The sequence below is a fragment of the Pristiophorus japonicus genome, chromosome 4, assembly GCF_044704955.1.
Source record: "Pristiophorus japonicus isolate sPriJap1 chromosome 4, sPriJap1.hap1, whole genome shotgun sequence".
NCBI classification, from domain to species: domain Eukaryota; kingdom Metazoa; phylum Chordata; class Chondrichthyes; family Pristiophoridae; genus Pristiophorus; species Pristiophorus japonicus.
Window position 1 is genome coordinate 165,882,905 of NC_091980.1, and position 26,749 is coordinate 165,909,653.

Here is a 26,749-nt window from a genome sequence, read left to right on the forward strand (position 1 = left end):
ATTTCCCAACTGCTGACACAAAAAACTCAAAAGCTTGCTTTAAAGTACTACACTAAAATATATTAAAGTAAATTTCAACAATCTGTTTAGATATGGGGCTCAATTTTTCCCAATGCCGTTTTTTGCCGTACTGCAAGAGTTACGCCCGATTTTTTGGGACCCGACTATTCCAAAAAAAAAATTAGCAAGTTTCCCCTTTCTATTTTTTGAATTTGACACCGCGCAGCCTGTCCTTCAGCTTCCGGGGGGTGGGGGGGGGGGGTGGGGGCGGTCTGCACCGAAAAAAATGATGCCTCTCCCATTCTGCGCATGCCCAGTACAGCTTCCGGGCATTCGGCCATTTTTAAAGAGCTAGTTGTTGAAAAATCAGAGCTGCAATACAAGATGCAACGTGGCTCAAGGACCAAGAATTTCTTACAGCATGAATTGGAGGTACTAGTTATTGTAATTGAGGACAGATGGCACGAACTGGATACCAGCAGAGGTCACATAAAAGTTTCACCAAAAGAAAAGAAGAAGAAACGCTGGAACCAACTTGCAGAAGATTACTGTGCAATGGTGGCCACCCGGAGGTCTGGAGGCCAGTGCAAAAAGTGGCAGGACCTTGGTCAAGTAGTTAGTGTAAGTAATTTATTCACTGGAATTGCAATTGTAAATGTGGCCATCTCTATGTCCCACCCAGCAGAAAGACACCCTCTCTAAAAAGTTATATTTTCATCTTTGCAGAGGAAGGTGGCACACAACAAAATGGAAAGAACTCGAACAGGAGGCGGCCCAGAAAATCTGCAGTCACTGACACCCTTGGAAGAGGGGGTTACTGTTTTGATGGGTCCTGCCTCGAGAAAAACAACCACTACTGCACAGGCTGAGTCCACACTCGAGGGAGAGGGAAAGTCCTGCAAATTCCAGAGTCTGGCTTTGCTAAATGTTAAGTGCTGCGTGGACGAGCCATGCTTCGGTACATGGGGATGTATCCGTCAGCTACGCCTCGGTTGATGCAATGTACTATCATTCATCGTGCTCCTTCAAATCAGCCTGCTGCCTGCGCTGAGAGCCTACTCATGCCACCCACCCTGCCCCCTCCTCTGCTACTAACCATTTATATTTTGCAGAACTTGAGGCCAACCCTGACTAGGCTGAAATCGATGCAGAAAATTCAGACGCGGATAAGCTTGAAGAGAACACCTTTCAATCCCACCTTCCAGACCAAGAGCATGGGGGTGAGGGGGGAGGTGATGGATGAAGCCCCCACTGTTATACACACTCTGGAGGTGCAGGTGCCGCCATTGAGGTGCCAGCCCTTTTCCTGAGTGGTACGCGTGTTGGTGGGACATTCCATGGTTTCCCACAGTCCGAGGCAGGGGATTTCAGTGGGGTGCAGCGAGGCACACCCAGGGTGAGGAGGGGAAGGAGAGCTCGACAGCGCTCTCCTGAGGTGAAGGATCTAACAGATGTGGTTCAGACGATGGCAATGAGTGTGGAGAGCACTGACCTTATATGATCACTCCTGGACACCATGATGAGGTATCGGGACTGTCGGAAGAAGTAACAACACTCATGAGAAATGGGAACATTGTCCGGGAACATGAGGGAATGTCTCAGGCAGATGATACAATGTCAGTGCACATGAGGGAGGGAATGTTGGAGGTAGTTGAGACACTGTCAGGACACATGGGGGAGGGAATGTCAGAGTTAGCTGCTGCAATAAGGGAACACTCCCACTCCAATCCCCACCTCTGAAGAGGCCCAAGCTGGGCCCTTCTACATTACCACCTGCTCCCGCACCCCCCACCCCCATCAAGAAGTGCACATTACCAGAGATGTTCGAAATAAGAAGCTTGGTACCAACCCGAGAAACACTGCGCCACCGCCTGCGGGCAGGGGTGGAGTCAACAAGACCAAGCGCAACGGGTGATCTTAGAATAAAGGTGGAGAAGAGATAGGTGCAGCCTTTCTTTGCTGTTATTATTATTGTTGTAACTGTTCTCAAATTAAAAGTTTTTTGTAAGTTATGTAAATTTGCAAGTTTAAAAGTTTGTAAGTGATCTTAAAGCTTTAATAAAAAATATTCTTGTATCAAACTTTAGTTATAATTTAAAATATATTTTATTCAAATTGTTAAAACAACTTTTTGAAAGAAAGAATCATCATTTCCATTATTTGTTCCATTAACACAACATTACGGAACAGGTCCAAACAGTGAATATGGTCCATTTGGAATAGTTGCCGCTGAGCCTTCAGGCAGCAAAGCGTTCACTGATGTGCTGCTGGCAATTGTTAAATGGGCACAAAGGCCTGTCCTCCTTTGCCGTCGTGCTCCGGATTCAGATAGTTACATGGCTTCCTCGTTGTCAACCGCATCTTCCTCCTCATCATCAGCCACTCTCACCTCAGGTGGGTCTTCTACTACCAGCTGCTGCTGCCTCATGATGGATAAGTTATGCAGCATGCAGCACACAACAGTGAACTGACTGACAATCTCAGGGGAGTATTGCAAGTAGCCTCTGGAATGATCCAGGCATTGGAAACGCTGTTTCAAGATGCCAATGGCCCTTTATTATGCTGCGCGTCGCAATGTACGACATGTATTCCTGGCATCATGAGCCAAGTGGCAAGGCCGTACCCTTTGTCTCCCAGCAGCCAGCTCTGCCCTTCTGGCTGCTGCTGAAACATGGCAAATATAGCGCTCTCGCGTAGGATGAACGCATCATGGGTGCTTCCAGGGTATCTTGCATCAACTGACATGATGCGATGCATGTCGTCTCACACGGGCTGCATATTAATGGAGTGGAAGCCTTTTCTGTTCCTGTGCATCTCGGAATCCTCCAAAAGGTGCTCGCAAGGCGATGTGGGTACAATCGATACAGCCCTGTGCCTTTGGGAAGCCAGCAATCTTGGAGAAGCCCACAGCGCTTTCACGCATTGCCTGGACGGTTATGGGGAACTTTATGTAGTCATTCCTCTGGGTATATAATGCAGCAGTCACCTGCCGAATGCAGATATGCGTTGCATGTTGAGAAATGGCGCACACATCCCCTGTTGTGGCCTGGAACGATCCAGATGCATAGAGTGAAAGTGCATCTGTAACCTTTGCTTTAACTGACAAAACAGTCCTCCTGATGCTTCTCGGTTCAGGTCTGCTTTTACTAATTCAGATCTTGGTTACAACTTCTTTGCAGAAACGCAGCCTTTTCACACAGTCTGCATCACTCAGGTGCAGTTATGAACGTCTGTCTTGATATACCCGATGTGGGCAAGGCCTCCTGCCCATCCATCCTACATGCTCCGAGGTTCCTCATGCGATGACGTCGAATCAATCGTCTCCTCCGCGGCACCATCATGCAGAAGGTTTGCATGAGGTACGGCATTGTCAGTATTGCCCCCATGATTGAATTGTACTTTGCAAGAAGCTCAAAACAGCAGGACAAGCTTCTTTCTTGCCTCTCCCCAAGATCTGGGCATGCGTAAGAGGCTTGCTTAGATCAGGAAACACCCCCCACCCCCCGGGCTTCATTTGATGCTGCTGCTGCATAATGTAAGAATTCTCATCCTTTCAGTTTGGCTTCCACACACACACTACCACCCCGGGGGGCTTCATTTGATGCTGCTGCTGCATAGTGCAAGGATTCTCATCCCTTCGGTGCGGCTTACTCCACCACCACCCCCCCACCACCCAGGCTTCTTTTGAAGCCGAGCCCCAAGCCCGTATCCGGGTGAGGGCGCAATTCTGCCGGCCGGCGCTCCGACCCTCGAGTTAAGAGATGTTTGGTGGAGTGGCACTTTGAAAAAAATCCCAAATTAAAGATTTGCATTAAACTTCTATTTTCTGCGTTTTAAGTTTGAAAAAAAATTAAGCTTCATGGTGCATATTTAATGTGTTCTTGACTCCCTCCAAAACTTTGCCTAAAAACAATGGCGTCTTCCTGCCGATTTTTTGATGTGCACTGGTTTTTCTTAAGTGCCCAGAAGGTTTTTTTTCGCAGTGGTCACATGCGCCATCCTCGGAGAAATGTAAGTTAGCCAAACTTGCATAAATGTGAAAAACTGGCGCAGACTTCAGGTTACGCCCCCAATGCCGCAAAAAAAAACTAACCTAAAAAATTCGTAAGTAACCGAGTTTCGCTGGCGCACAATCTTTAGGGAAGCGGCGCGCGCCAAAAATACAATGCAATTCACTGGGAGAAATTGAGCCCTCCATTTCAATCCTAAGCAAGGGCCTTCTGTAAATTACTGGTTTGTATTCCATTTGTGGAATTAAGACCAGATGTACAAACCAATATGAATATTAACATTTTAAAACCTTTTGGATGTCCTGTAATCCTTAAAATGCAAAACATAAAAAGAATTCTCAACTAAACAATAAAAAGCTTACAAACACACTTCATTTTCTAACGTTTTGGGTGAGATTTGTAGCTCAATATTAGTGTTAGAATGATGAATTTGTTGCCACTGGCCCCCACACATTTTACAGACTGCATGAAGCATTTTAGGTCAAGTGGACCATAAGCTTTATACAGAAAGAAAAATCTTGCATTTCATGACCTCAGGACCTCCCAAAACACTTTACAACCAACGAAATTCTTCTGACTCAAAGGTGAGAGTAAAGCTTAATGTAATTTAACCACATACCTTCAAGTCTTCAAACTCCAATGGTACTGAGTTATATACAGCTAAACAAAATTGTGTAACAACTCAGTTATTTTGGATTCAAGCAGAAATTTCACAGAGAAATTACTTCTTTTTTGATTTTGGTGAAAGGCAACCGGGATCAGTCCCAAGGAGTGTATCAATTTTCACATCTATTTTCAACATCAGGCTCTTCTCATGCTATACTCTTTCTGTTGCCTGAATATCCTTCCTGTAGTGGAGTGCCCACTCGAACTGTGGTATTAATAGCCTTTATATAGATTTACTAGAACATCTTGACTTTTACATTCCATACCTATTACGAAATAAAAGAGGAAATAGCAGAGGCCATCATTTTCCAGTCCTCTATGGATTTGGGCATGGTGCCGGAGGATTGGAGGACTGCTAATGTGGTACCCTGGTTTAAGAAGGGAGAAAGGGATAGGCCAAGTAATTACAGACCTGTCAGCCTAACCTCAGTGGTGGGAAAATTATTGGAAAAAATCCTGAAAGACAGGATAAATTGGAAAGGCAAGGATTAATTAGGGACAGTCAGCACAGATTTGTTATGGGAAGATCGTGTTTGACTAACCTGATTGAACTTTTTGAGGAGCTAACCAAGCGGGTCGATGAGGGTCGTGCGTACGATGTAGTGTATATGGACTTTAGCAAGGCTTTTGATAAGGTTCCACATGGTAGACCGGTCACGAAGGTTAAAGCCCATAGGATGCACGGCAAAGTGGCAAGTTGGATCCAAAATTGGCTGGAGGTAGGAAGCAAAGGGTAATGGTTGACGGGTGTTTGTGTGCCTGGAAGGATGTTTCCAGTGGGGTTCCACAGGGCTCAGTACTGGGTCCCTTGCTTTTTGTGGTATATATCAACGATTTAGATTTGAATGTAGGGGGTATGATTAAGAAGTTTGCAGATGACAATAAAATTGGCTGTGTGGTTGATAATGAAGAGGAAAGTCATGGGCTGCAGGAAGATATCAATCTACTGGGTCAAGTGGGCAGAGCAGTGGCAAATGGAATTTAATTCGGAGAAGTGTGTGAGGTAATGCAATTTGGGAGGGCTAATAAGGAAAGGGTATACACATTAAGCAGTAGGCCACTTAATAGTGTAGATGAACAAAGAGACCTTGGAGTGCTTGTAGATCTTGGAGATCCCTGAAAGTAGGCAGCCAGGTGGATAAGGTGGTTAAGGCGACATACGGAATGCTTGCCTTTATTGGCCAAGGCATAGAATATAAGAGCAGGGAGCTTATGTATAATACTCTGGTTAGGCTACTGTTGGAGTACTGCGTGCAGTTCTGGTCGCCGTATTCTAGGAAGGACGTGATTGCCCTGGAGAGGGTGCAGAGGAGATATACTAGGATGCTGTCTGAAATGGAGAATCTTAGTTATGAGGACAGATTGGATAGGCTGGGTTTGTTCTCATTGGAACAGAGGAGGTTGAGAGGAGACCTCATTGAGGTGTACAAAATATTGAGGGGTCTGGATATACTGGATAGCAAGGGCCTATTTCCATTGGTGGAGGAGTCTATTACGAGGGGGCATCGTTTTAAGGTGGTTGGTGGAAGGTTCAGAGGGGATTTGAGGGGGGGGGCTTCTTCACAGAGGGTTGTGGGGATCTGGAACTCGCTGCCTGGAAGAGTGGTGGATGCAAAAACCCTCACCTCAATGAGGTCTCCTCTCAACCTCCTCTGTTCCAATGAGAACAAACCCAGCCTATCCAATCTGTCCGCATAACTAAGATTCTCCACACATTTAAAAGATGGTTGGATGGGCACTTAAAGTGTTGTAACCTGCAGGGTTATGGACCTAGAGCTGGTAATTGGGATTCGACTGGATAACCTCTTGCTGGCCAGCGCAGATATGATGGTAAGTACTGCAGGGAATCGAATACGGCCAGGTTGATCTCTTGGATTAGTTTCGATCGCCTGGATGGGTCGGAGGGGAATTTTCCCAGATTTTTTTTTAAACCCAAATTGGCCTGGGTTTTTAAATCTGGTTTTTGCCTCTCCCAGGAGATCACATGGCTCCGGTTGGGGTGGAGTGTAGAATGTTTCAGTGTAAGGGGTGTCGCAGTTGCGTGGGGCGGACTGGTTGGGCTGGGTGCTCTTTACCTTTCCGCCATTGTTCATTGGTTTATCTATGTAACCTTCAGGGCAAAGAGGGCTGTGCGGCACTTTGTCGGCCGGCCGAAATGGCCTCCTTCTGCACTGTAAATTTCTATGGGCTCAATTTTGCCCAACCCCTTTTTTTGGCGCACTTACCTTAAGTGCGCCGACTTTGCGCGTTGGAAACGGCGCCGGAAAAAAGTCGCCCCATCCTGGCCTTCCGAGTCCCCAGAGTTCCAGCGTGGCGTGCATTGTGAAGTGGGGGAGGTGGAGCAACAGGCCAGCGCCAAAAAGAGTGCCGGCACCTGCGCGCATGCGCAGTGAAGTCTGCGCACATGCTGCTGCCCTCCCAGCATGTCCTGCAGGCTGTGAGCAGGACCCGATGCTCGCAGCCCCTATCCCCAGCCGAAGGGGCGCCCCGATCTCACCGCACCCTATCCCCAGCTGACCGAGTTCCTGTGCTGAGATAGGACTTCAGTTTTATTTTTTATTCATTGCTGGTTGTGCTTGAGAGTTTTGATTGGGGGGGGGGGGGGGGGAAGGAAAAAGAATGTGTGTCTTGATGGGAGGGGTGGAGACTTTTTTTTAAAAAAAGCTCAATTCTGGAATAAAGGTAGGACTTCTATTTTTTTTATTTGTTATTGATTGATTTCTTATTACTTTTTGTCGTTTGTTTAGGGCTTTGTAAGTCTTGGTGCAGGTCCTCAGCTACCTTCTATTTTTAATTTGTTATTGAATGCTTATTTTTGTGCTTTGTTTTGTGCTTTTTAAGTCTTGGTGCTTTAATCTGCGCCGATTTCTTAACTACCCGCATACGCTGACCCAAGTCGATTTGGAGTAAATTTTAGCTGGCCAAAGTGGCATAAATGGCCAAAACTGGCTTAAGTGTCTGGGAATGCATCCTTTTGAAAAAAAATCATACCTAACTGACTTACTCTGGAGCAAATTTTTGGGGGAAAATGGTATTTTTTTTAAAACTTACAACAGAAAAAACAACTTACTCCAAAAAAGATTGATGCAAGTCATGGCCAAAATTGGGCCCTATGTTTCTATTGCGGTAAAATATTCCAATTGTTATTTTATGAAATGATCTTATTTACTTGATGTGCTGCTTTTAATGTATTTTGAGCCTGAACTCCCAAACTCCTCTGTATTTTTACGTCACACAACCTTATATACAAACATACAAAGACATTTCACAGGAAAATCTAGCCTAACCCATACAGTTGTGATGCCTTATGCATCACTTCAAGGGACTCCTTACCCGCTTGGTGTCATGTAGTGTAGGCAACTACTTGGCACCTAGGGGGCAAGGCGGCTCTGGAAGTGTTGCACCTCCTCCATTAAAAATATTATAACTTTTTTTCCTTCCAAAATTTACCACCTCACATTTAGCAATATTGATACCATCTACCTTGTCTTTGCACATCCAACCATTTTATCAGTATCGCCTTGTAGCTTCCTTTGGTTCTCAGAATTATTTACTATGCCTATTTTAGCATCATCTGCAAATTTGGATACCACTCCCTCTAGCTATACATCCAAATCATTGATGTACATAGTGGCCGAAGCTGTCCCAGAACAGAACTCTGAATCACTGCTACACATTTCCAATTACTGATAAATTTCCCTTAACTCGGAATCGGTTTCCACCCTTCCAACCAGCTTTTAAAACCAATTTGCTACTCCTCTTCTACTTGATCTTCTCTAATAATTTCTTGTGTGGTACTTTGTGAAAGGCATTCTGAAATCCAAGAATGACCAAACCTACAATTCATTCAGTGCCTCTCTCCTTACTACCCCAACACATAGAAGCTTTCAAATAAAATTGTAATATACACCTTGGAGAAGTTTATCAAGTTCCTTCGACCCCGTTGTGACCTGGATGATTTCAGAGCGCCTCAGGTGAAACTCTGTAGCTGTAGTAAAGCCCATCGGCACAAGCTTAGCTGCTTCAGCCTAAAGGAAAAGAAAACAAAGGCGTGACTAGGGAACATCTGTGCGATATGGGAGGACATTCAAATTCAACCCCAATGCTTATAATGAAGTGTTAATTAAAGCTAAACATCTCCTTTATAAATACAAAAGTATGCCGGATGGATTGTTTGCCATGATTGGGAGTTTCGTAAACTTCCCATGACGACAATAGCCAGAATGAGTGGGCAATTGCAGTTGCCTCTTTGATTGGCTATCCGCGGTGTCCTGCCAACATTTATCCCTCAATCAACATAAACAGATTATCTGGTCATTATCACATTATTGTTTGTGGAAGCTTGCTGTGCGCAAATTGGCTGCCGCTTTTCCTCATCATCATAGGCAGTCCCTCGAAACGAGGATGACTTGCTTCCACGCCAAAAAGGAAAGAGTTCACAGGTGTTTCAATGAAGGACCTAATATTCCAGATCCAGAACTACATCTTGGAGGGTGGAAGATGCCTGTGCTTGGATTTTTTTTTAACGTGTGGTGGCTGTTGCACACCAGCCACCACACTGGCTTGACAGAGCTAGGTCTTGGTCCAGTGGCAAGGATTACCAGAGACAACTGGAGACCAGCTCTGCTGCACGGACCGAGCGAGCACACATATAGCAGTGTGGGCTGGCCCATGCTGCCCCTAGGCCCTCACTTCTTCTGGATCCCAGACTCACGCCTCGCCTGGGTCCCAGTCACTTCCTTCTACAAACTCTTGCTGCTTCGCCCCTCCTGCTGTGCCTGCTCGCACTGCAACGAGTGATCTGACTTCGCAGCCGTCGACCTCCTGCAGTGGTATGCCGCCGCATACTGCTCTCTCCGATGGCCCTGGCCCGCTGATGGTCTTGCAGGCCGGGACCGCGCCGATGTCCGGGCCGGGCCGCCGCACGCTGCTGCCTCTAATTAGAGATCGCTTATCCTACAGTACAAGTGACTACACTTCAAAAGATACTTAATTGGCTGTAGACACCTCAAATCACGGGAGAAATAGCACCAACGATGTCTCTACAAGATCCTGCAAATCTCCTGGGAGGACAGACGCACCAAAGCTAGAGTACTAGATCAGGCCAACATCCCAGCATCAAAGCACTCGGCCAGCTCCATTGGGCAGGCCACATTGTTCTCATGCTTGACACAAGACTTCCAAAGCAAGCGCTCTACTCGGAACTCCTGTACAGCAAGTGAGCCAAAGGTGGGCAGAGGAAACATTTCAAGGATACCCTCAAAGTTTCCTTGATAAAATGCAACATCACCACCGACACCTGGGAGTCCCTAGCCAAAGACCACCCGAAGTGGAGGAAGTGTATAAGAACATAATAGGAATAGGAGGAGGCCAAAGGCCCCTCGAGCCTGTTCCGCCATTCAATAAGATCATGACTGATCTGATCATGGACTCAGCTCCACTTCTCCGCCCGCTCCCCATAACCCCTTATCATTTAAGAAACTGTCTATTTCTGTCGTAAATGTCCCAGCTTCCACAGCTCTGAGGCAGCGAATTCCACAGATTTATAACCTTCAGAGAAATTTCTCATTTCTGTTTGAAATGGGAGGTCCCTTATTCCAAGATCGTGCCCTCTAGTTCTAGTCTCCCCCATCAGTGGAAACAGCCTCTCTGCATCCACCTTGTCAAGCCCCGTCATAATTTTATATGTTTCGATTAGATCACCTCTCATTCTTCTGAATTTCAATGAGTAGAGGCCCAACCTACTCAACCTTTCCTCATAAGTCAACCCCCTCATCCCCAGAATCAACCTAGTGAACCTTCTCTGAACTGCCTCCAAAGCAAGTATATCCTTTCGTAAATATGGAAACCAAAACTGTACTACGTATTCCAGCTGTGGCCTCATCAATACCCTGCATAGTTGTAGCAAGACTTCCTTGTTTTTATACTCCATCCCCTTTGCAATAAAGGCCAACATTCCATTGGCCTTCCTGATCACTTGCTGTACCTGCATATTGTCCTTTTGTGTTTCATGAATAAGTACCCCCAGGTCCCGCTGTAATGCGGCACTTTGCAATCTTTCTCCATTTAAATAATAACTTGTTCTTTGTTTTTTTCTGCCAATGTGCATGACCTCACACTTTCCAACATTATATTCCACCTGCCAAATTTTTGCTCACTCACTTAGCCTTTCTATGTTCTTTTGCAGATTTTTTTGTGTCTTCTTCACACATTGCTTTTCCTCCCATCTTTGTATCGTCAGCAAACTTGGTGACGTTACACTCAGTCCCTTCTTCCAAGTCGTTAATATAGATTGTAAATAGTTGGGGTCCCAGCACTGATCCCTGCGGCACCCCACTAGTTACCGGTTGCCAACCAGAGAATGAACCATTTATCCTGACTCTGTTTTCTGTTAGTTAGCCAATCCTCTATCCATGCTAATATAGTACCCCCAACCCCGTGAACTTTTATCTTGTGCAGTAACCTTTTATGTGACACCTTGTCAAATGCCTTCTGGAAGTCCAAATACACCACATCACTGGTTCCTCTTTATCCACCCTGTTAGTTACATCCTCAAAGAACTCAAGCAAATTTGTCAAACATGATTTCTCCTTCATAAATCCATGCTGACTCTGCCTGACCGAATTTTGCTTTTCCAAATGTCCTGCTACTTTAATAATGGACTCCAACATTTTCCCAATCACAGATGTTAGGCTAACTGGTCTATAGTTTCCTGCTTTTTGTCTGCCTCCGGGAGGGCGCTGAGCACCGAATCTTGTCACCGAGAGCATGCAGAAAACAAGCGCAGGCTGCAGAAGGAGCGTGCGGCAAACCAGTCCCACCCACCCTTTCCTTCAACGACGGTCTGTCCCACCTGTGACAGAGACTGTAATTTCCGTATTGGACTGTACAGTCACCTAAGAACTCACTGAGTGAAAGCAAGTCTTCCTCGAATTTGAGGGACTGCCTATGATGAGGACGATGATGAAATACAAAAGTGCACAAACTCAATCAACCTCAGTAAATATTAACTGCCATGGGCACAGAAAAACCCTTAGGACCATAATTAAATCCAGAAACTAGATCTCTATGTCCAAGTTTTCAGCAATCCAATATTGAATTCAAAGACTAAAATCTGATAATATATTGGTTTCAGTAATAATGTTCTGCCCTCGGGTGTACTTAGCCTACTTTATTTATATGATTGTGTATTTTCTAAATGTGCTAGCGCCAATACAACATCACTCGCAAAAATGATTTATATGATTTCCAAGAGCTGCCTGCTTGGAATGCAACATGTCCATTGAATTGTTGTTACCAAGAGAGGTTTGACTATGCTTGGGCTATTCGAAATATTCCTAAGTCGTGAAATAGGTCATTAATGCTCAGAGTGCATTATTAGATCAAGGACAAATATCACAGAAAGCCAAGTTAGTGTCAAAGTTCTAGGCTGCTAGTGACGAGGCTGGTTTGTTGCAGGAGAAAGTAAAATATAGGCAAGAACTATGAATGCATGTGACAAGAAAAAAAAACAGCATCTTTCATGTCTTCAGGATGCCACAAAACACTTCACAGCCAGTGAATTACTTTAAATGTTGTTATTTGTAGGCTTACAAGACAGTCCTATTTACACACAGCACATTCTTCACTAACAGCAATGTGATGAACAACCAGTTAACTAGTACAAAAACAAAATATTGCCACCACCAAACACGCCTTCGCTCCCCTTTCAGCATTCCAAAGAGACCATTCCCCTCCACGACACCCTGGTCCACTCCTCAAAACACCCCCAGCACCTCCTCCCCTTCCTGTGCAAGCGCAGGAGATGCAACACCTGCCCTTTTACCTCCTCCCTTCCCACTGTCCAGGGACCTAAACATTCCTTCCAGGTGAAACTGTTTCACTTGTACTTCTTTCAATTTAGTACACTGTATTCGCTGCTCATGATGTGGTCTCGTCGACAGTGGGGAGACCAAACGCAGATTGGGTGACGGCTTTGCAGAATAAGCATGACCCCAAAGCTTCAGGTTGCCTGTCACTTCAATTCTCCGCTCCACTCTCACTCTAATCTCTCCATCCTCAGCCTCTTGCACTGTTCCAATGAAGCTCAATGTAAGCGAGGAATAGCACCTCATCTTTCGTTTAGACACTTTACAGCCTTTTGAACTCAACATTGAGTTCAACAATTTCAGACCGTAACCCCTGTCCCTATTTTTTTTTCTTTTTTCTTTTTTTTTCTTTTTCCCATAGCAGCTGATGATTTTTCCATTTACACCCTTCCCTGCCCCTACACTTGCTTAAAAACCTGTTACATCGCAAACTTTTTCCTGACGAAGGGTCATCGACCTGAAACGTTAACTGATTCTCTCTCCACAGATGCTGCCCGACCTGCTGAGTATTTCCAGCATTTTCTGTTTTTATTTAAACAGTTAACTCGAGTGGTTGGGATTGCTCTCCTTAGAGAAAAGAAGGTTATGGGGAGATTTAACAAAGGTGTTCAAAATTATGAGGGGTTTTGATAGAATAAATAGGGAGAAACAGTTTCTACTGGCAGGAGGGTCGGTAGCCAGAGAACACAGATTTATGGTAATTGGCAAAAGAATCAGAGGGAGATGAGATTTTTTTTTTAAAAAACGCAGTTATGATGATCTGGATTGCATTGCCTGAAAAAGTGATGGAAGCAGATTCAATACTAAATTTTGTAAGAGAATTCAATAAATACTTGAAGGGGAAATAATTGCAGGGCTATGGGAAAACAGTGGAGCTAATTGGATAGCTCTTTCAAAGAGCCAGCACAGATACGATGGGCTGAAATGGTCTTTTTCCGTGCTGTACGACTCTACGAATAATAACCAGAAAATACTGCTAACACTCAGCAGGTCCATGGGGAGAGAAACAGAATTAATGTTTCAGATTGATGACCTTTCATCAGAACTGGAAAAGGTTGGGGATGAACAGCTTTGCTGCAAGTACAGAGCCAAGGAAAACAACAAAAGGAAAGGTCTATGAAAGGGTAGAGGGCAGGAGTGATTAAATGACAAAAGGGATGGATGATGGTGCAAGGCAGAAAGAGCTGATAATGGGACAAATATGGAAGATAGGTGTAAATGGTTACAGAATGTTCGAGAAAATGGGAGCAGTGATTAAGATTTAAAGTTGCTGAACTCAATATTGAGGCCAGAACGCTGTAAAGTGCCTAATGTCGTCAATTTTTGTTTGACTACGCTTCTGTGAAGCACCTTGCGACATACTCCTATGTTAAAGACACTATATAAATGCAAACTGATATTGCACTCAAGGGCCAACCTAGATTATGTGCTCAAATCCTGGAGTGAGGCTTGAATCAACAACGTTTTGACTTGAGCGAAAGTGCCACCACTGAACCAAGCTGACCCTAACTTTAGGCCACTAAAGAAAACCCACAGGGCCAATTTTATTTCAGATTTCTAGCATCCGCAGTATTTTACATTTGTAGGCCATTTTCTAATTAAATTTTCCAAGAAATGCCAAACATTAGGTTGACCATTTCATATGTTTGGAAATTCGTAGGGAGGTGGACAAGGACACACCCACGTATGATTTGGATGATCAAAGCAAGAGTGCTGGGAAGCAGAAAGTAAGTGGTGGGAAATCATAAAATTAAAAATGTCAAGTTGAAGAATTGTCTCGCACTCAAGCATGATACAAATACCAGCAACAGAATACAGTCAGTGCAATGAGGTCATCTGTATTGTTGCCTTGACCTTGCGCGAGGTGCCCACAATTGCAATTGGCTGCCCGTGCTTGCAAGCATCATACCACCACACCCACGTTGCGAATATGCAGTCTCCAGAGAATACAACCGCGAGACCAGCAATGACATGCCGATCCAGGCCGACTTGAACAACTTACCACCAATCTGTCTCAAATGTAGATGGCCATTTTGGACTGTCGCCAAAGCCATTCAGCGATCTCACCTTAGCCTTGATGACTGATAGTGATATGCTTGGAAGAACTGTGACATAAGGAATGGATTCCTTATAGAGGACCCCAGTACAACCTGAAGGATCAAACCTTCCTCGCAAAAAGCAGACAACCATCAACCGCCTCAGAACTGTTCATGGTATATGCTGCCACCTTCTCCATAGATGGAAGAATAAAGCATCCCCATCGTGCAACTGTGGAGCTCCTGATCAGACTTTGGAGCACATCATTGAGCACTGCCCTCAGAAAATTTGCAGGCAGCCTACAAGATATCCACTCTGTTACTCCGGAAGATTTGGCCTGGATACGGACATTTGATTTGCTTTTCTACCACCATACGAAAGAGTCAATGCAATAACCAGCTACTTCTCAAACCACTCGTGAATTATTTTCTCTTTCGGTGTTAAGGTGATAATAATCAGCTTTATAACATTTTCTCATGAGTACCAAAAACACGCACTAACTTAGCTTCATATACAGTAAGCAGCAATAACACGTTTTCCTTATTGTGAAGATATTAGCAACCACCCCACCCCCACCAAAAGATACCAGCTAGGTTTCTTCGGGATTATTAAAATTAGAGCAGAATTGTTTTTGTGGATCAGCAGCTACTTGCAAGCTGTTATCTCCTTCCCAAGTCAAATGTACCAGTGGGAAATGACTAGCTTTTTTTCCCACTCAAGATAATTTTAGAAGTGAAACATTGAAGTGCGATAGCTATTCACTAGGAACAAGACGCTGTTCCTAAAATAGACAAGCTGATCTCCTGGATTGCTGATTTGGAAGATATGATAATAGGGATGTTATTCCATGTAATAAACTTATGTATTTTCTAGGTCACTAATTTAAATGGACTGAATGTGTAAAATTCTGTTTTTATTACTTGTTGTGGAGTAGCCATTGTAGTTAGCATTAGTTGGGGGGGTGGGGGAAAGAGAGAAAAAAAAAGTCATGGGGTTTAGTAGCACTTAGGGGAGGAGGGCACTGTAATGGGACAGCTGCTGTCTGACAGCATGGGGAGATCCTTAGGTCTATCATTGTGGAGGGGGAAACTTAGGATTTAGGGGAACTTGTATTTAGCCTCGCCTACCTGACGCTGGGCTTCAGTGGTGGGGGGTATGGGAGCCAGTGAATTGAATGAGGTTTGGGTTTATTTACTATTTTTATAACCTGCTGTGTATTGTGAAAAGTCTTAAAATTGTATGAAAACTTTAGTTAGAAGTTATTTATATCGATGTTTTTGTTGAATTAGTGGTATTTACTTGATGGTTCTCATTGCCGTCGATACACAGAAGTAGTTTTTATTTAAAAATTACTTATTCTTAAATCTTTCTATTCTTTTGTGTTCTTTGATTTATAAGTTGTTATTCATCTAGTTATAAAACAAAATGAAAAAATATACTTGCGTTTGTTGATAGAGACAACTGAGGTAAATAAAATATTTGCAAGTGGGAAAATGTCAATCAAATACCAATGATTAAGTGTTACATGATCGAATGTCATGTGATCAAATCGCCAAGAATATGCCAAACCAGAGTTGGCAACCTTAGTGGAGATGAAGGGATGGATTCTCCACAGGAAGCTGTGTGAGAAGCAGCATAATCCAGGCAACTGTAGGAATTAGGTTTTTAATAAATCTCTGTTCAAAGCCTATTGCCACAGATGGAGAGAGATGTCGGAGAAGATTGCGTCAAGGTGATGAATGGGTGAAAATTGGAAGCATAGCTAATGAAATTCTAGCTCAAAGTGAGAAGGAAACCGCACTAAGTTATCAATGTAACAGAGGGAGAAGCCAGGGGAGACTTGACTCGGATTGGAACAGAATGCTTCACATACATTCTGTAAAAAGACATGCATATCTGGAAACATGCAGGCTCTGTTAGTGACACCTTTTATGTGGAGGAAGTGTGTGAAGTTGAAAGATGAGCACTTCAGCTCAGCATAGAAAGGTGGTGGATGGGTACTAATTGGGCAACTTTTCAATGAAGTAGTGTAGGGCCCAGAGATTATTCTGGTGAGGGGCATAGGTGTAAAGGGACTGTACATCCATGGAGACCATTGGAGCTATGGAATGTGAAATCAGAAAAGGAGTCACCAGTATGGGTGGGCCGGACTGGATGAGGTGGGGACGGGAGGAAGAGTCAAGATAAGACAAAGTTAGTTTGGTGGGACAAGGACAGGTTGAAACAGTTGGTGTGCCAAAACAGTTCTGTTCATGTACCTTAAGAAGGTAAAAGCATGCTTTGCAGGGTTGGACAAGAACTATAAAGAACAAAAATGAATATGGGGAGAGAGTTGGGAAATGGGAGAAGAGTGAATGGCTCCAGTTTAATCACTGGTACGGATTTGATTGTTTCAATTGCCTCCTTCTGTGCTGTACATTTGGGATGCTGAGTATAAAAACCTTAACCTAGACATTAGAAATTTAATTGAGGAAATGAGGTGAATGAACATTTCAAAAAGCATTCTGAGTGATGTAACTTGTTCATGAACAGAATGTGATGCAAAATATTAACATAGGATTTTACTCATTATAAATTGTTTCCTTAGGATTACCATTATAAATGCTTATGTAGGACGTTTCCACAATAAATGCAGACATGAAAAAAGTTTACAGATATTAACATTTGGGGATAGGATGTACAAGCCATACATGCATGATTTTTATACAGATAGGTATGGTCCTCAAAAAAAGTTAGCCCCAGCTTCTTCTCTTCCCCAGCAATGAACAAAACAATGACAGAATCAGGTAGAAGAACAGATACTCATCACTCTCCTTTCCCCAATCGAGTTTCAATCTCTAATGCCCTGATCCACAGATACGATGAGATGAACTGTAGGTAGCCTTTCAAAAAAAAATGCACTGATTTTCTTCAACAAATGGTTGCAGATTACTGCTGTGGACAGTGTGGCTTTTGCAATATACACTAATTCCAGTCAGCTTGGCACAGGAACCCACACAACTTGATAACTTCCATTTCAGCTCCAGTATTTAGCATATTTAAGTTGATATATGTGGTCTTTTTTAATTAAAATAATGCAGTAAGTATTACTGGCATTTCCTATAATTAGTGCCATTGGCACAATGCCCATAACCAAATAGGAAAATTGTAATTTTTTTTAATTACAACTCTGTATGCTGAAAAACACAAAGTAAGCTCCCAATACTTTTCAAAATTTCTCTTTCCTTTTCTCCACACTGGCCCCTTCCCCAAACTGGCCCCACCATGTGATGTTCATTATTTACGTGCAAGTTTAGACAGTGAGTGACAGCAGACTATTTGACTCAGGGGAGTCACAGCCAAGCCTGATTCTGTCCTGCCCAAGTATCCACACACATTTGCTTCCAGCAAGGATCGATAAGAAGCGATCAGAAACAAACTATTGTTAACTTTCCCCTTCCTGACCCAGTGATATAATGACAATTGTCAAGTCTATACAGCAGTCCACCCAAGATCCATTAATGCAGCCCTGACCAGACATATCAAAGCTGGTTGGTGAGATTCACCTACCCTTGATAGATTCCCTAAATCATCAGGAGATTCTAAACTGCAATATTTAGTTTTCTACAGGATACATATTACATCAGTACAAAAAGCAATAAACTTTAACCAGAGGAAATTAAATCTAAAAAGAAATAAACATACTTTGACATCCCAAGTAGAATTTTCTGAGGCACACAGGACATATGAAAATAAAATGACTTAGAAACGAACTTTCTGCGTGTAGCTGGCCTGGATCGTGGAATTTTTCTGTTCTTTGCACGTGCCAGGCCAGCTTTGAGTTTAGCGTGCTTCTCGGGTCAATGAGCACGGATTCCCAGCCCTAAAAGTGCAAGGGCTAGAAATTTGGTATAATCCGCTTTGAGGCGATGACGCCGCTGGGGCGTTATTTTTTACACCGGGCTATGTCTACCGTTTCAAAGTGGGATATTCAATTGCATCGCCCCAAGGAGAGTGGAGTGCCAAGAGAAGCGTTCCACACTCCTCTTCGGGCGCTAATGGTGCGATAGCGCAGGAAGCCTACTTCGGCACTAGGATGCCGGCATCCTAGCGCCTAAAGATGAAAAAAAAATCTCGAAGAATTCAATAAACTCACCCACACTTCCCCACTACTGCAACAAATAAGTAAAAGTTGAAAAAGTGAAATTTCAGCACTTACCTTGACTCCGGACGATATCGCCCCGGGATCGTCGCTGGACCGACTGCTTTTGCCTGCTGGTCTCAACGCCAGGCGCTACGGCTGGCGAAAGACTGAATTTTGCAAATGTGGCGCGGTGGGAATGTTGCACACTCTGATGGGCACCGACAGCGAGGCGCTAGCGAGCGCAGCGCAAACTATCAGCACCGCCGCTAAACCTTCAGTGAAGTTCGCGGCAGGCACCGACAGCGCGGTGCTCAGGCAGGAGGTGCTTAGCGCCCCATTAGCGCCTCTCTGGCTAAGAGTGGTGTTAACTAATCGAATTTCTAGCCAAAAATCTTTCAAACTACATGGGTCAGTGGAGATTTGTAATGGGACCAGTATGCCAATCAAAATTCCTGACAAAGAATCTCTAAAAATTCAAATTCATAATTTATTCCATTAAAAAAAATTATTCTAATTTTTTTACACATAATACATACACACATCTCATGTTCACAAAATATAATATTTGAAGCATTCACATTAATTGCCCCAGCTGACAACAGTTTCAGTACTATAACTGGCATGAGTAACCCTAGACTCCACAGGAGATTAAATAAACAAATCATTCGTATTTTTCATTCCTGGGGGTAATTCTGACTTTGTGAAATAGTGTAAAATAAGTGATAGCGAATCGGCAGCCTGTTTTACATCTCTCCAATGGAAATAAAAAAATCAGAAGATGTAAAACTGGCTACCGATTCACTTTCACCTGTTTTACATTATTGCACAAAGTCAAAATTATCCCCCAGTCTGTAAACAATGATCCCTGCTGGAAATTGCAAGGGCATTGATACCCCATAAAAATCACATAGGCAATTTAGACATTCCTCTGAAGGGCATCACAGCCAATCAACATGAACAGCCCGGGCACACATCTTAAAACAAAGATTCACAGGATGCTGGCAAGGCCACAGTTATTGCCTAGCCCAGAAAAATGATGGCCCTTTCAACAAGATCGCAGAAGGTTTCCGGAATCATATTCTAGAGAGAATCAACATTTTCAGGACAGATGGAGGGGGGAAAGTTTAGAATAAAAATGAATTAGGTTACAAGTCAATTGGAACTAATCTCACCACAGTCATCAGCAAATTAGAAAACCCACTGCTGCCCTTCAAACTTTATAACCCCCAAAACTGTACATGAAGCATCTAAATAAAACACAAACCACCCCCAGCAACGTGAAACTGTAATAACTAGCACACACTTGCAAACACTGTCTCGGTCATCATCATCATAGGCAGTCCCTCGAAATCGAGGAAGACTTGCTTCCACTCTTAACACGAGTTCTTAGGTGGCGGAACATCCAATTCGAGAACCACAGTCCCTGTCATAGGTGGAAGAGATAGTTGTTGAAGGAAAGGGTGGGTGGGACCGATTTGCCTCACGCTTTTTCCGCTGCCTGCGCTTGATTTCTGCACACTCTCGGCGATGAGACTCGAGGTGCTCAGCCCTTCCGGATGCACTTCCTCCACTGAGGGCGGTCTTTGGCCAAGGACTCCCAGATGTCAGTGGGGATGTTGCACTTTATCAGGGAGGCTTTGGGAGTGATCTTGTAACGTTTCCGTTTGGCTCGTTTGCCGTGAATGAGTTCAGAGTAGAGTGCTTGCTTTGGGAGTCTCGTGTCTGGCATGCGAATAATGTGGCCTGCCCAGAGGAGCTGATCCAAGTGTGGTCAGTGGTTCAATGCTGCGGATATTGGTCTGGTCGAGGACGCTAATGTTGGTGTGTCTGTCCTCCCAGGGGATTTGTAGGATCTTGCGGAGACATCGTTGGTGGTATTTCTCCAGCGACTTGGTGCCTACTGTACATGGTCCATGTCTCTGAGCCATATAGGAGGGCGGGTATTACTACAGCCCTGTAGACCATGAGCTTGGTGGCAATTTTGAAGGCCTGGTCTTCAAACACTCTTTTCCTCAGGCGGCTGAAGGCTGCACTGGTGCCAGTGTTGAATCTTGTCGTTAATGTCTGCTCTTGTTTATAAGAGGCTCCCATGGTATGGGAAATGGTACACGTTGGCCAGGGCAACTGGGGGGGCAGTGCTGTGCGGCGAAGACAGGCTGGTGGAGGACCTTTGTCTTACAGATGTTTAGCGTAAAGCCCATGCTTTCGTACGCTTCAGTAAATATATCGACTATGTCCTGGAGTTCAGCCTCTGTATGTGCGCAGCTGCAGGCTTCGTCCGCCTACTGTAGCTCGACTACAGAGGTTGGGGTGGTCTTCGACCTGGCCTGGAGACGGCGAAGGTTGAACAGGTTCCCACTGGTTCTGTAGGGAAGCTTGTTGATTGTGAGGCGGAGCATGGCAGCGAGGAAGATTGAGAAGAGGGTTGGCGCAATGACGAAGCCCTGTTTGACCCCGGCCCGGACTTGGAATGGGTCTGTAATGTATCAGTTAGTGAGGATCATGGCCTGCATGTCGTCGTGGAGCAGGCGGAGGATGGTGATGAACTTTTGGGGGCATCCGAAACGGAGGAGGACACTCCATAGACCCTCGCTGTTGACCGTGTCAAAGGCCTTTGTAAGGTCGAAGGCACTGTTCCCTGCAGCTGTCGCGCTGCAAAAATCATGTCCGTTGTGCCCCATAGAGGACATCAACATAACCCCAAAGCGGAGAGGGCACCAGAGGAGTGGCGCAAAAAAAGTCAATGCTGGGGCACTTGAGGACCCAGCTAAGATAGCCCTATACAGTCAGCACCCCACAGCTAACCTGGCGTGCCTTGATGACCCCAAGACGCAGAATGCCCACAGCGCTTGTTTTGCCCTCCAGGCCTCTGTAACCAGTGCCTGCAAAGAGATGCTCAGTCACTCAACCAGGAAACACCAGGACTGGTTTGATGAGAATGATCAGGAGATCCAAGGGCTAATAGATCGCAAGCGCAGGGCATTTCTGAGCCATAAACAACAACCCAACTCGGGAGCAGCAAAGCAGCTTTACAGACGACTCAAGGCTGAGGTGCAACAAAAAAATCCGGGATCGAAAGAACAGGTGGTGGATGCAAAAAGCACAGGAGATACAGCAGCTGGCCGACAGCCATGATGTGCGAGGATTCTTCATCGCAGTCAAGGCCACCTACGGTCCAAACACCCAGGGCTCCATCCCACTACTGGTCAAGAACGGGGAAACATTCATCAAGGACACCGAGGCAGTCAGGGCCCGCTGGAAGGAGCACTTCGAAGATCTCCTCAACCGAGACTCTGCCTTTGACTCGAGTGTTCATCCCGCAGCATGCTACCCACCACCACCTCAGTGAAACCCCAACACTGCACGAGGTAGAAGCAGCCACAAGACAGCTTAAAAACAACAAGGCTACAGGAGTGGATGGAATCCCTGCTGAGGCACTGAAGTATGGCAGAGAGGCACTGTTGGCACGAATACATGACCTCATCTCTCTCATCTGGAGGGAGGCGAGCATGCCGGAAGATCTCAGCAATGCAGTGATCGTGACCATCTTTAAAAAAAGCTGACAAGTCCGATTGTGGCAACTACAGAGGAATATCAGTTATCAGCCACTGGGAAATTCGTCGCTAGAGTCCTCCTCAACAGTCTTCTCTGTGTGGCCCAGGGGCTTCTCCCGGAGTCGCAGTGAGGATTCCGTGCCCTACGGGGCACAACGGACATGATTTTTGCAGCGCAACTGTCTGTATGCCATTTGAGAAACACATATCAATTGAAGAAGAATGAGCACCACTGTGAAGAATAAGCCTCAAGCATATTTTGTAACATGCAAAAAAAGCCAGATAAGCCACAAATGACTGATAAATTTAACTATGCCTCACAATGTTCACATATGGAGTTACTGAATACTATGTTTATTCCACCATTGATTGAGCCCTGTATTACTTGTTCAAGGCCGATGTCAAACATAAAACTCGCGACCTAAAGAACAGATGCTGGGTGGAAAAAGCGCAGGAGATCCTGCATCAATGTGCATGGATTCTCTAGCGCAGAGAAGACCACCTACGGCCCAAGTACCCAAGGTCCTTACCCTACTGAGGTCCAAGAATAGAGAGGTACTCATCAAGGACAGAGAGGCAGTCAGTGCCCTCTGTAAGGAGCACTTCGAAGATCTCCTTAACCGAGACTCTGTCTTTGACGCGAGTGTCCTCGACTCCATCCCGCAGCATGCTACCCGCCACCACCTCAGCACAATCTCAGCCCGGCATGAAATTGAAAAGGCCATCCGACAACTGAAGAACAAGGCCTCAGGAGCAGATGAAATTCCCGCCGAAGCACTAAAGCATTGCGGAGAAGCAGTACTGGCGCGAATCCAAGAATTCATTTTGCTTATTTGGAAGGAGAGCATGCCAGGGGATCTCAGAGACGCTGTAATCGTGACCATCTTCAAGAAAGGTGACAAGTCATATTGCAGTAATTACAAAGGAGTGTCCCTGCGGTCTGCCGCAGGGAAAGTCATCGCAAGAATCCTCCTCAATCACCTTCTCCCAGTGGCTGAAGAGCTCCTTCCAGAGTCACAATAACCAGACGTGCGGACTGGGGTCAGGCAAGGCTGTGCCATCGCACCAATGCTCTTCTCGATCTTCCTTGCTGCAATTCTCCAGCTCACCCTCAATAAGCTCCCCTCTGGAGTGGAACTAATCTACAGAACAAACGGGAAACTGTTCAACCTTCGCCGTCTCCAGGCCAGATCCAAGACCACCCTAATCTCTGTTGTCGAGCTACAGTACGCGGACGACGCCTGCATCTGCGCACAGAGAGGCTGAACTCCAGGATATAGTCGACGTATTTACTGAGGCGAACAAAAGCACGGGCCTTATGTTAAGCATCAGTAAGACTAAAGTCCTCCATCAGCCTGTCCTCGTCGCACAGCACTGCCCCCCAGTCATCAAGAATCATGGCGCGGCCCTGGACAACGTGGACCACTTCCCTTATCTCGGCAGCCTCCTATCAACAAGAGCAGGCATTGATGACGAGATCCAACACCATCTCCAGTGCGCCACTGCAGCCTTCGGCTGCCTGAGGAAAAGAGTGTTTGAAGACCAGGCTCTCAAAACTGCCACCAAGCTCATGGTCTACAGAGCTGTAGTAATACCTGCCCTCCTGTATGGCTCAGAGACATGGACCATGTACAGTAGACATCAAGTCGCTGGAAAAATACCAACGATGTCTCCGCAAGATCCTACAAATCCCCTGGGAGGACAGATGCACCAACATCAACGTCCTCGTCCAGGTCAACATCCCCAGCATTGAAGCACTGACCATACTCAATCAGTTCCGCTGGGCAGCCACATAGTTTGCATGCCAGACAGGAGACTCCCAAAGCAAGTGCTCTACTCGGAGCTCCTTCACGTCAAACGAGCCAAAGGTGGGCAGTGGAAACATTACAAGGGCACCCGCGAAGCCTCCCTGATAAAGTGCAATATCCCCACTGACAGCTGGGAGGTCCCTGGCCAAAGACTGCCCAAAGTGGAGAAAGTGCATCCGGGAGGGCGCTGAGCACCTCGAGTCTCAACGCCGAGAGCACGCAAAAATCAAACGCAGGCAGCAGAAAGAGCGTGCGGCAAACCAGTCTCACCCACCCCTTCCCTCAACGACTATCTGTCCCACCTGTGACAGAATCTGTGGCTCTCGTATTGGACTGTTCAGCCACCAAAGAACTCACTTCAGGAGTGGAAGTAAGTCTTCCTCGATTCTGAGGATGAGGATGATGAGGATGAGGAGGAGGATCCCTGCGGCACGGCCTCCCCCCCCCCCCCCCACAAGTTACAGCCTGCCAACTGGAAAATGACCCGTTTATCCCTACTCTCTGTTTTCTGTTCATTAACCAATTCTCGATCCGTGCTAATATGTTACCCCCAACCCCATGAGCATCTTGCATAGCAACCTTTTAAGTGGCACCTGTTGCAAATACAGATATACTACATCCACTGATTCCCCTTTATCTACCCTGCTAGTTACAGCCTCAAAAAACTAATACATTTATTAAACATGATTTCCCTTTCATAAAACCATGTTGACTGCCTAATATGTTTTTCTAAGTGCCCTGTTACCATTTCCTTAATAACGGATTCCAGGAATTTCCTGATGACTGAATGTCAGGCTTACTGGCCTATAGTTTCCTGCTTTATCTCCCTCCTTTCTTGAATAGTGGGGTTACATTTTCTACTTTCCAACCTGCTTGGACTGTTCCAGAATCTAGGGAATTTTGGAAGATCACAACCAATGCATCCACCATCTCTACAGCCATGTCTTTTAGAACTCTAGGATGTAGGCCATCATGTCCAGGGGATTTTTCAGCTTTTAGTCCCATTTGTTTCTCCCTTTAGTTACCCACAGAACAGACACTCGAGTTCTTATTTGCTTTGATTCCTACTTAAACCAATAAAATAGAAAGAACTTGCATTTATATAGTGCCTTTCACATGCTAATAGATCCCAAAACGCTTCACAGGCAATGAAATACTTTTTAAGTGTAGTCACTTGGCCTTCGAGGCAAACATGGCAACAATCAATTACCACACAGCAAGGTCTTACAAACAGCAATGAGATAAATGAGCAGTTAATTTATTTTTGAGGTGTTGACTGCGTTAAATAGTCAGGACTGCTCAAGAAATCCTCATCTCTTCAAATAGTGCCATGGGATTTTTTATATCCTCTTGAGAGGGCAGTCTGGGGATTAAAGATGCATTTTATAGTTCAGCAGTCCCTCAGTACTGTACTAATGAGTCGTCCTAGGTTAGTGCTCAGGTCGCTGGAGTACAGCTTGAACTCGTAACCTTCTGACTCAGATGAGAGTGCTACCACTGAACTAAAGGCTGACACTTGGTGGAAAGAGAGGTTTTTCCAGCCCCCTTTACACCCACACCCGATTTCTCAGAAAGCTCGGTGCGTGTGTTACAAGGGACATCGTTGGAGTGGATGAAATCCAGAAGTCACAACTCACTATTCACTTCATACCCAATAAACCTGTTAATAATCTGCACACACTGCCCTATCAGTGGCCGGGGGAGGGGGCGGTAAGGTCATGGACTTGCGCTGGGGTAAGGGACTGCAGCTGGGGGAGGGATGCACGCACTGGGGTAAGGGACTTTGGCTGGAACTTGCTGGTTTTTGGGAAGATTTAACCTCTGTGGCTTCTGAAGTCAAAATGGCTCGAGTTACAATTTGCAAAGCGAGTCAGAACTTGGGCTAGGTGGTTCCAATTATACACTCCAGACAAAGTTACGGTGTGGCTTATCCTCCAAGGGGACCAATTAGCAATAGGTCAAGTGATATTGGAGAGCCAGAGACAAGGCGGCCATTTTGGCAGTACTCATAGACGCATCCTACACTAAGCATCCGTAAGACAAAGGTTCTCTACCCATCTGCCCCCACCACACAGTACTGCCCTCCGATCATCAAGCCTCATGACGGGGCTTTGGACAACGTGAACCACTTTCCATACCTCGGGAGCCGACTGTCAACAAGGACAGATTTTGACGACAAAGTCCAACACTGTCTTCAGTGTGCCAATGCAGCCTGCGGTTGCCTGAGGAAGAGCGTGTTTGAAGACACGGGCCTCAAACCCGGCACCAATAGTGATACCGGCCCTCCTATATGTTTCTGAGACATGGACTAAGTACAGCAGGCACCTCAAAGCACCGGAGAAGTACCACCAGCGCTACCTCCGCAAGATCCTGCAAATCCATTGGCAGGCTAGGCGCACCAATATCAGTGTTCTCGCTCAGGCCAACATCCCCATCATCGAAGCATTGACCACGCTCGATGAGCTCTGATGGACGGGCCACATCCAAGGGATTGCCTAAGAAGGGAACTTGTTTATGAATTTATCCTTGAAGTATTGTGCAGTAACCCTCAACTTGGGGGGGGGTGGGGGGGGAAATCAACAATTTCACATGCAGCATCTTCTATTTAGTACACAAATGGCAGAATTCATATTTAAAACCACACAAACTAAGCAACCCACCAATAATGGTCACTTACTGCCAC

General features: G+C 45.3%; 1 protein-coding gene across 2 annotated transcripts in view; it reads right to left on the minus strand.

The window, feature by feature from the left end:
* rad51 (RAD51 recombinase) overlaps nt 1–26,749 on the minus strand; it is a 123,402-nt gene that overhangs the window by 49,131 nt on the left and 47,522 nt on the right. For both annotated transcript variants that reach the window (XM_070878794.1, XM_070878793.1), the window contains exon 4: nt 8,587–8,704. In XM_070878794.1, coding sequence (XP_070734895.1) covers nt 8,587–8,704 — 118 coding nt within the window. The remainder of the gene's footprint in view (nt 1–8,586; nt 8,705–26,749) is intronic.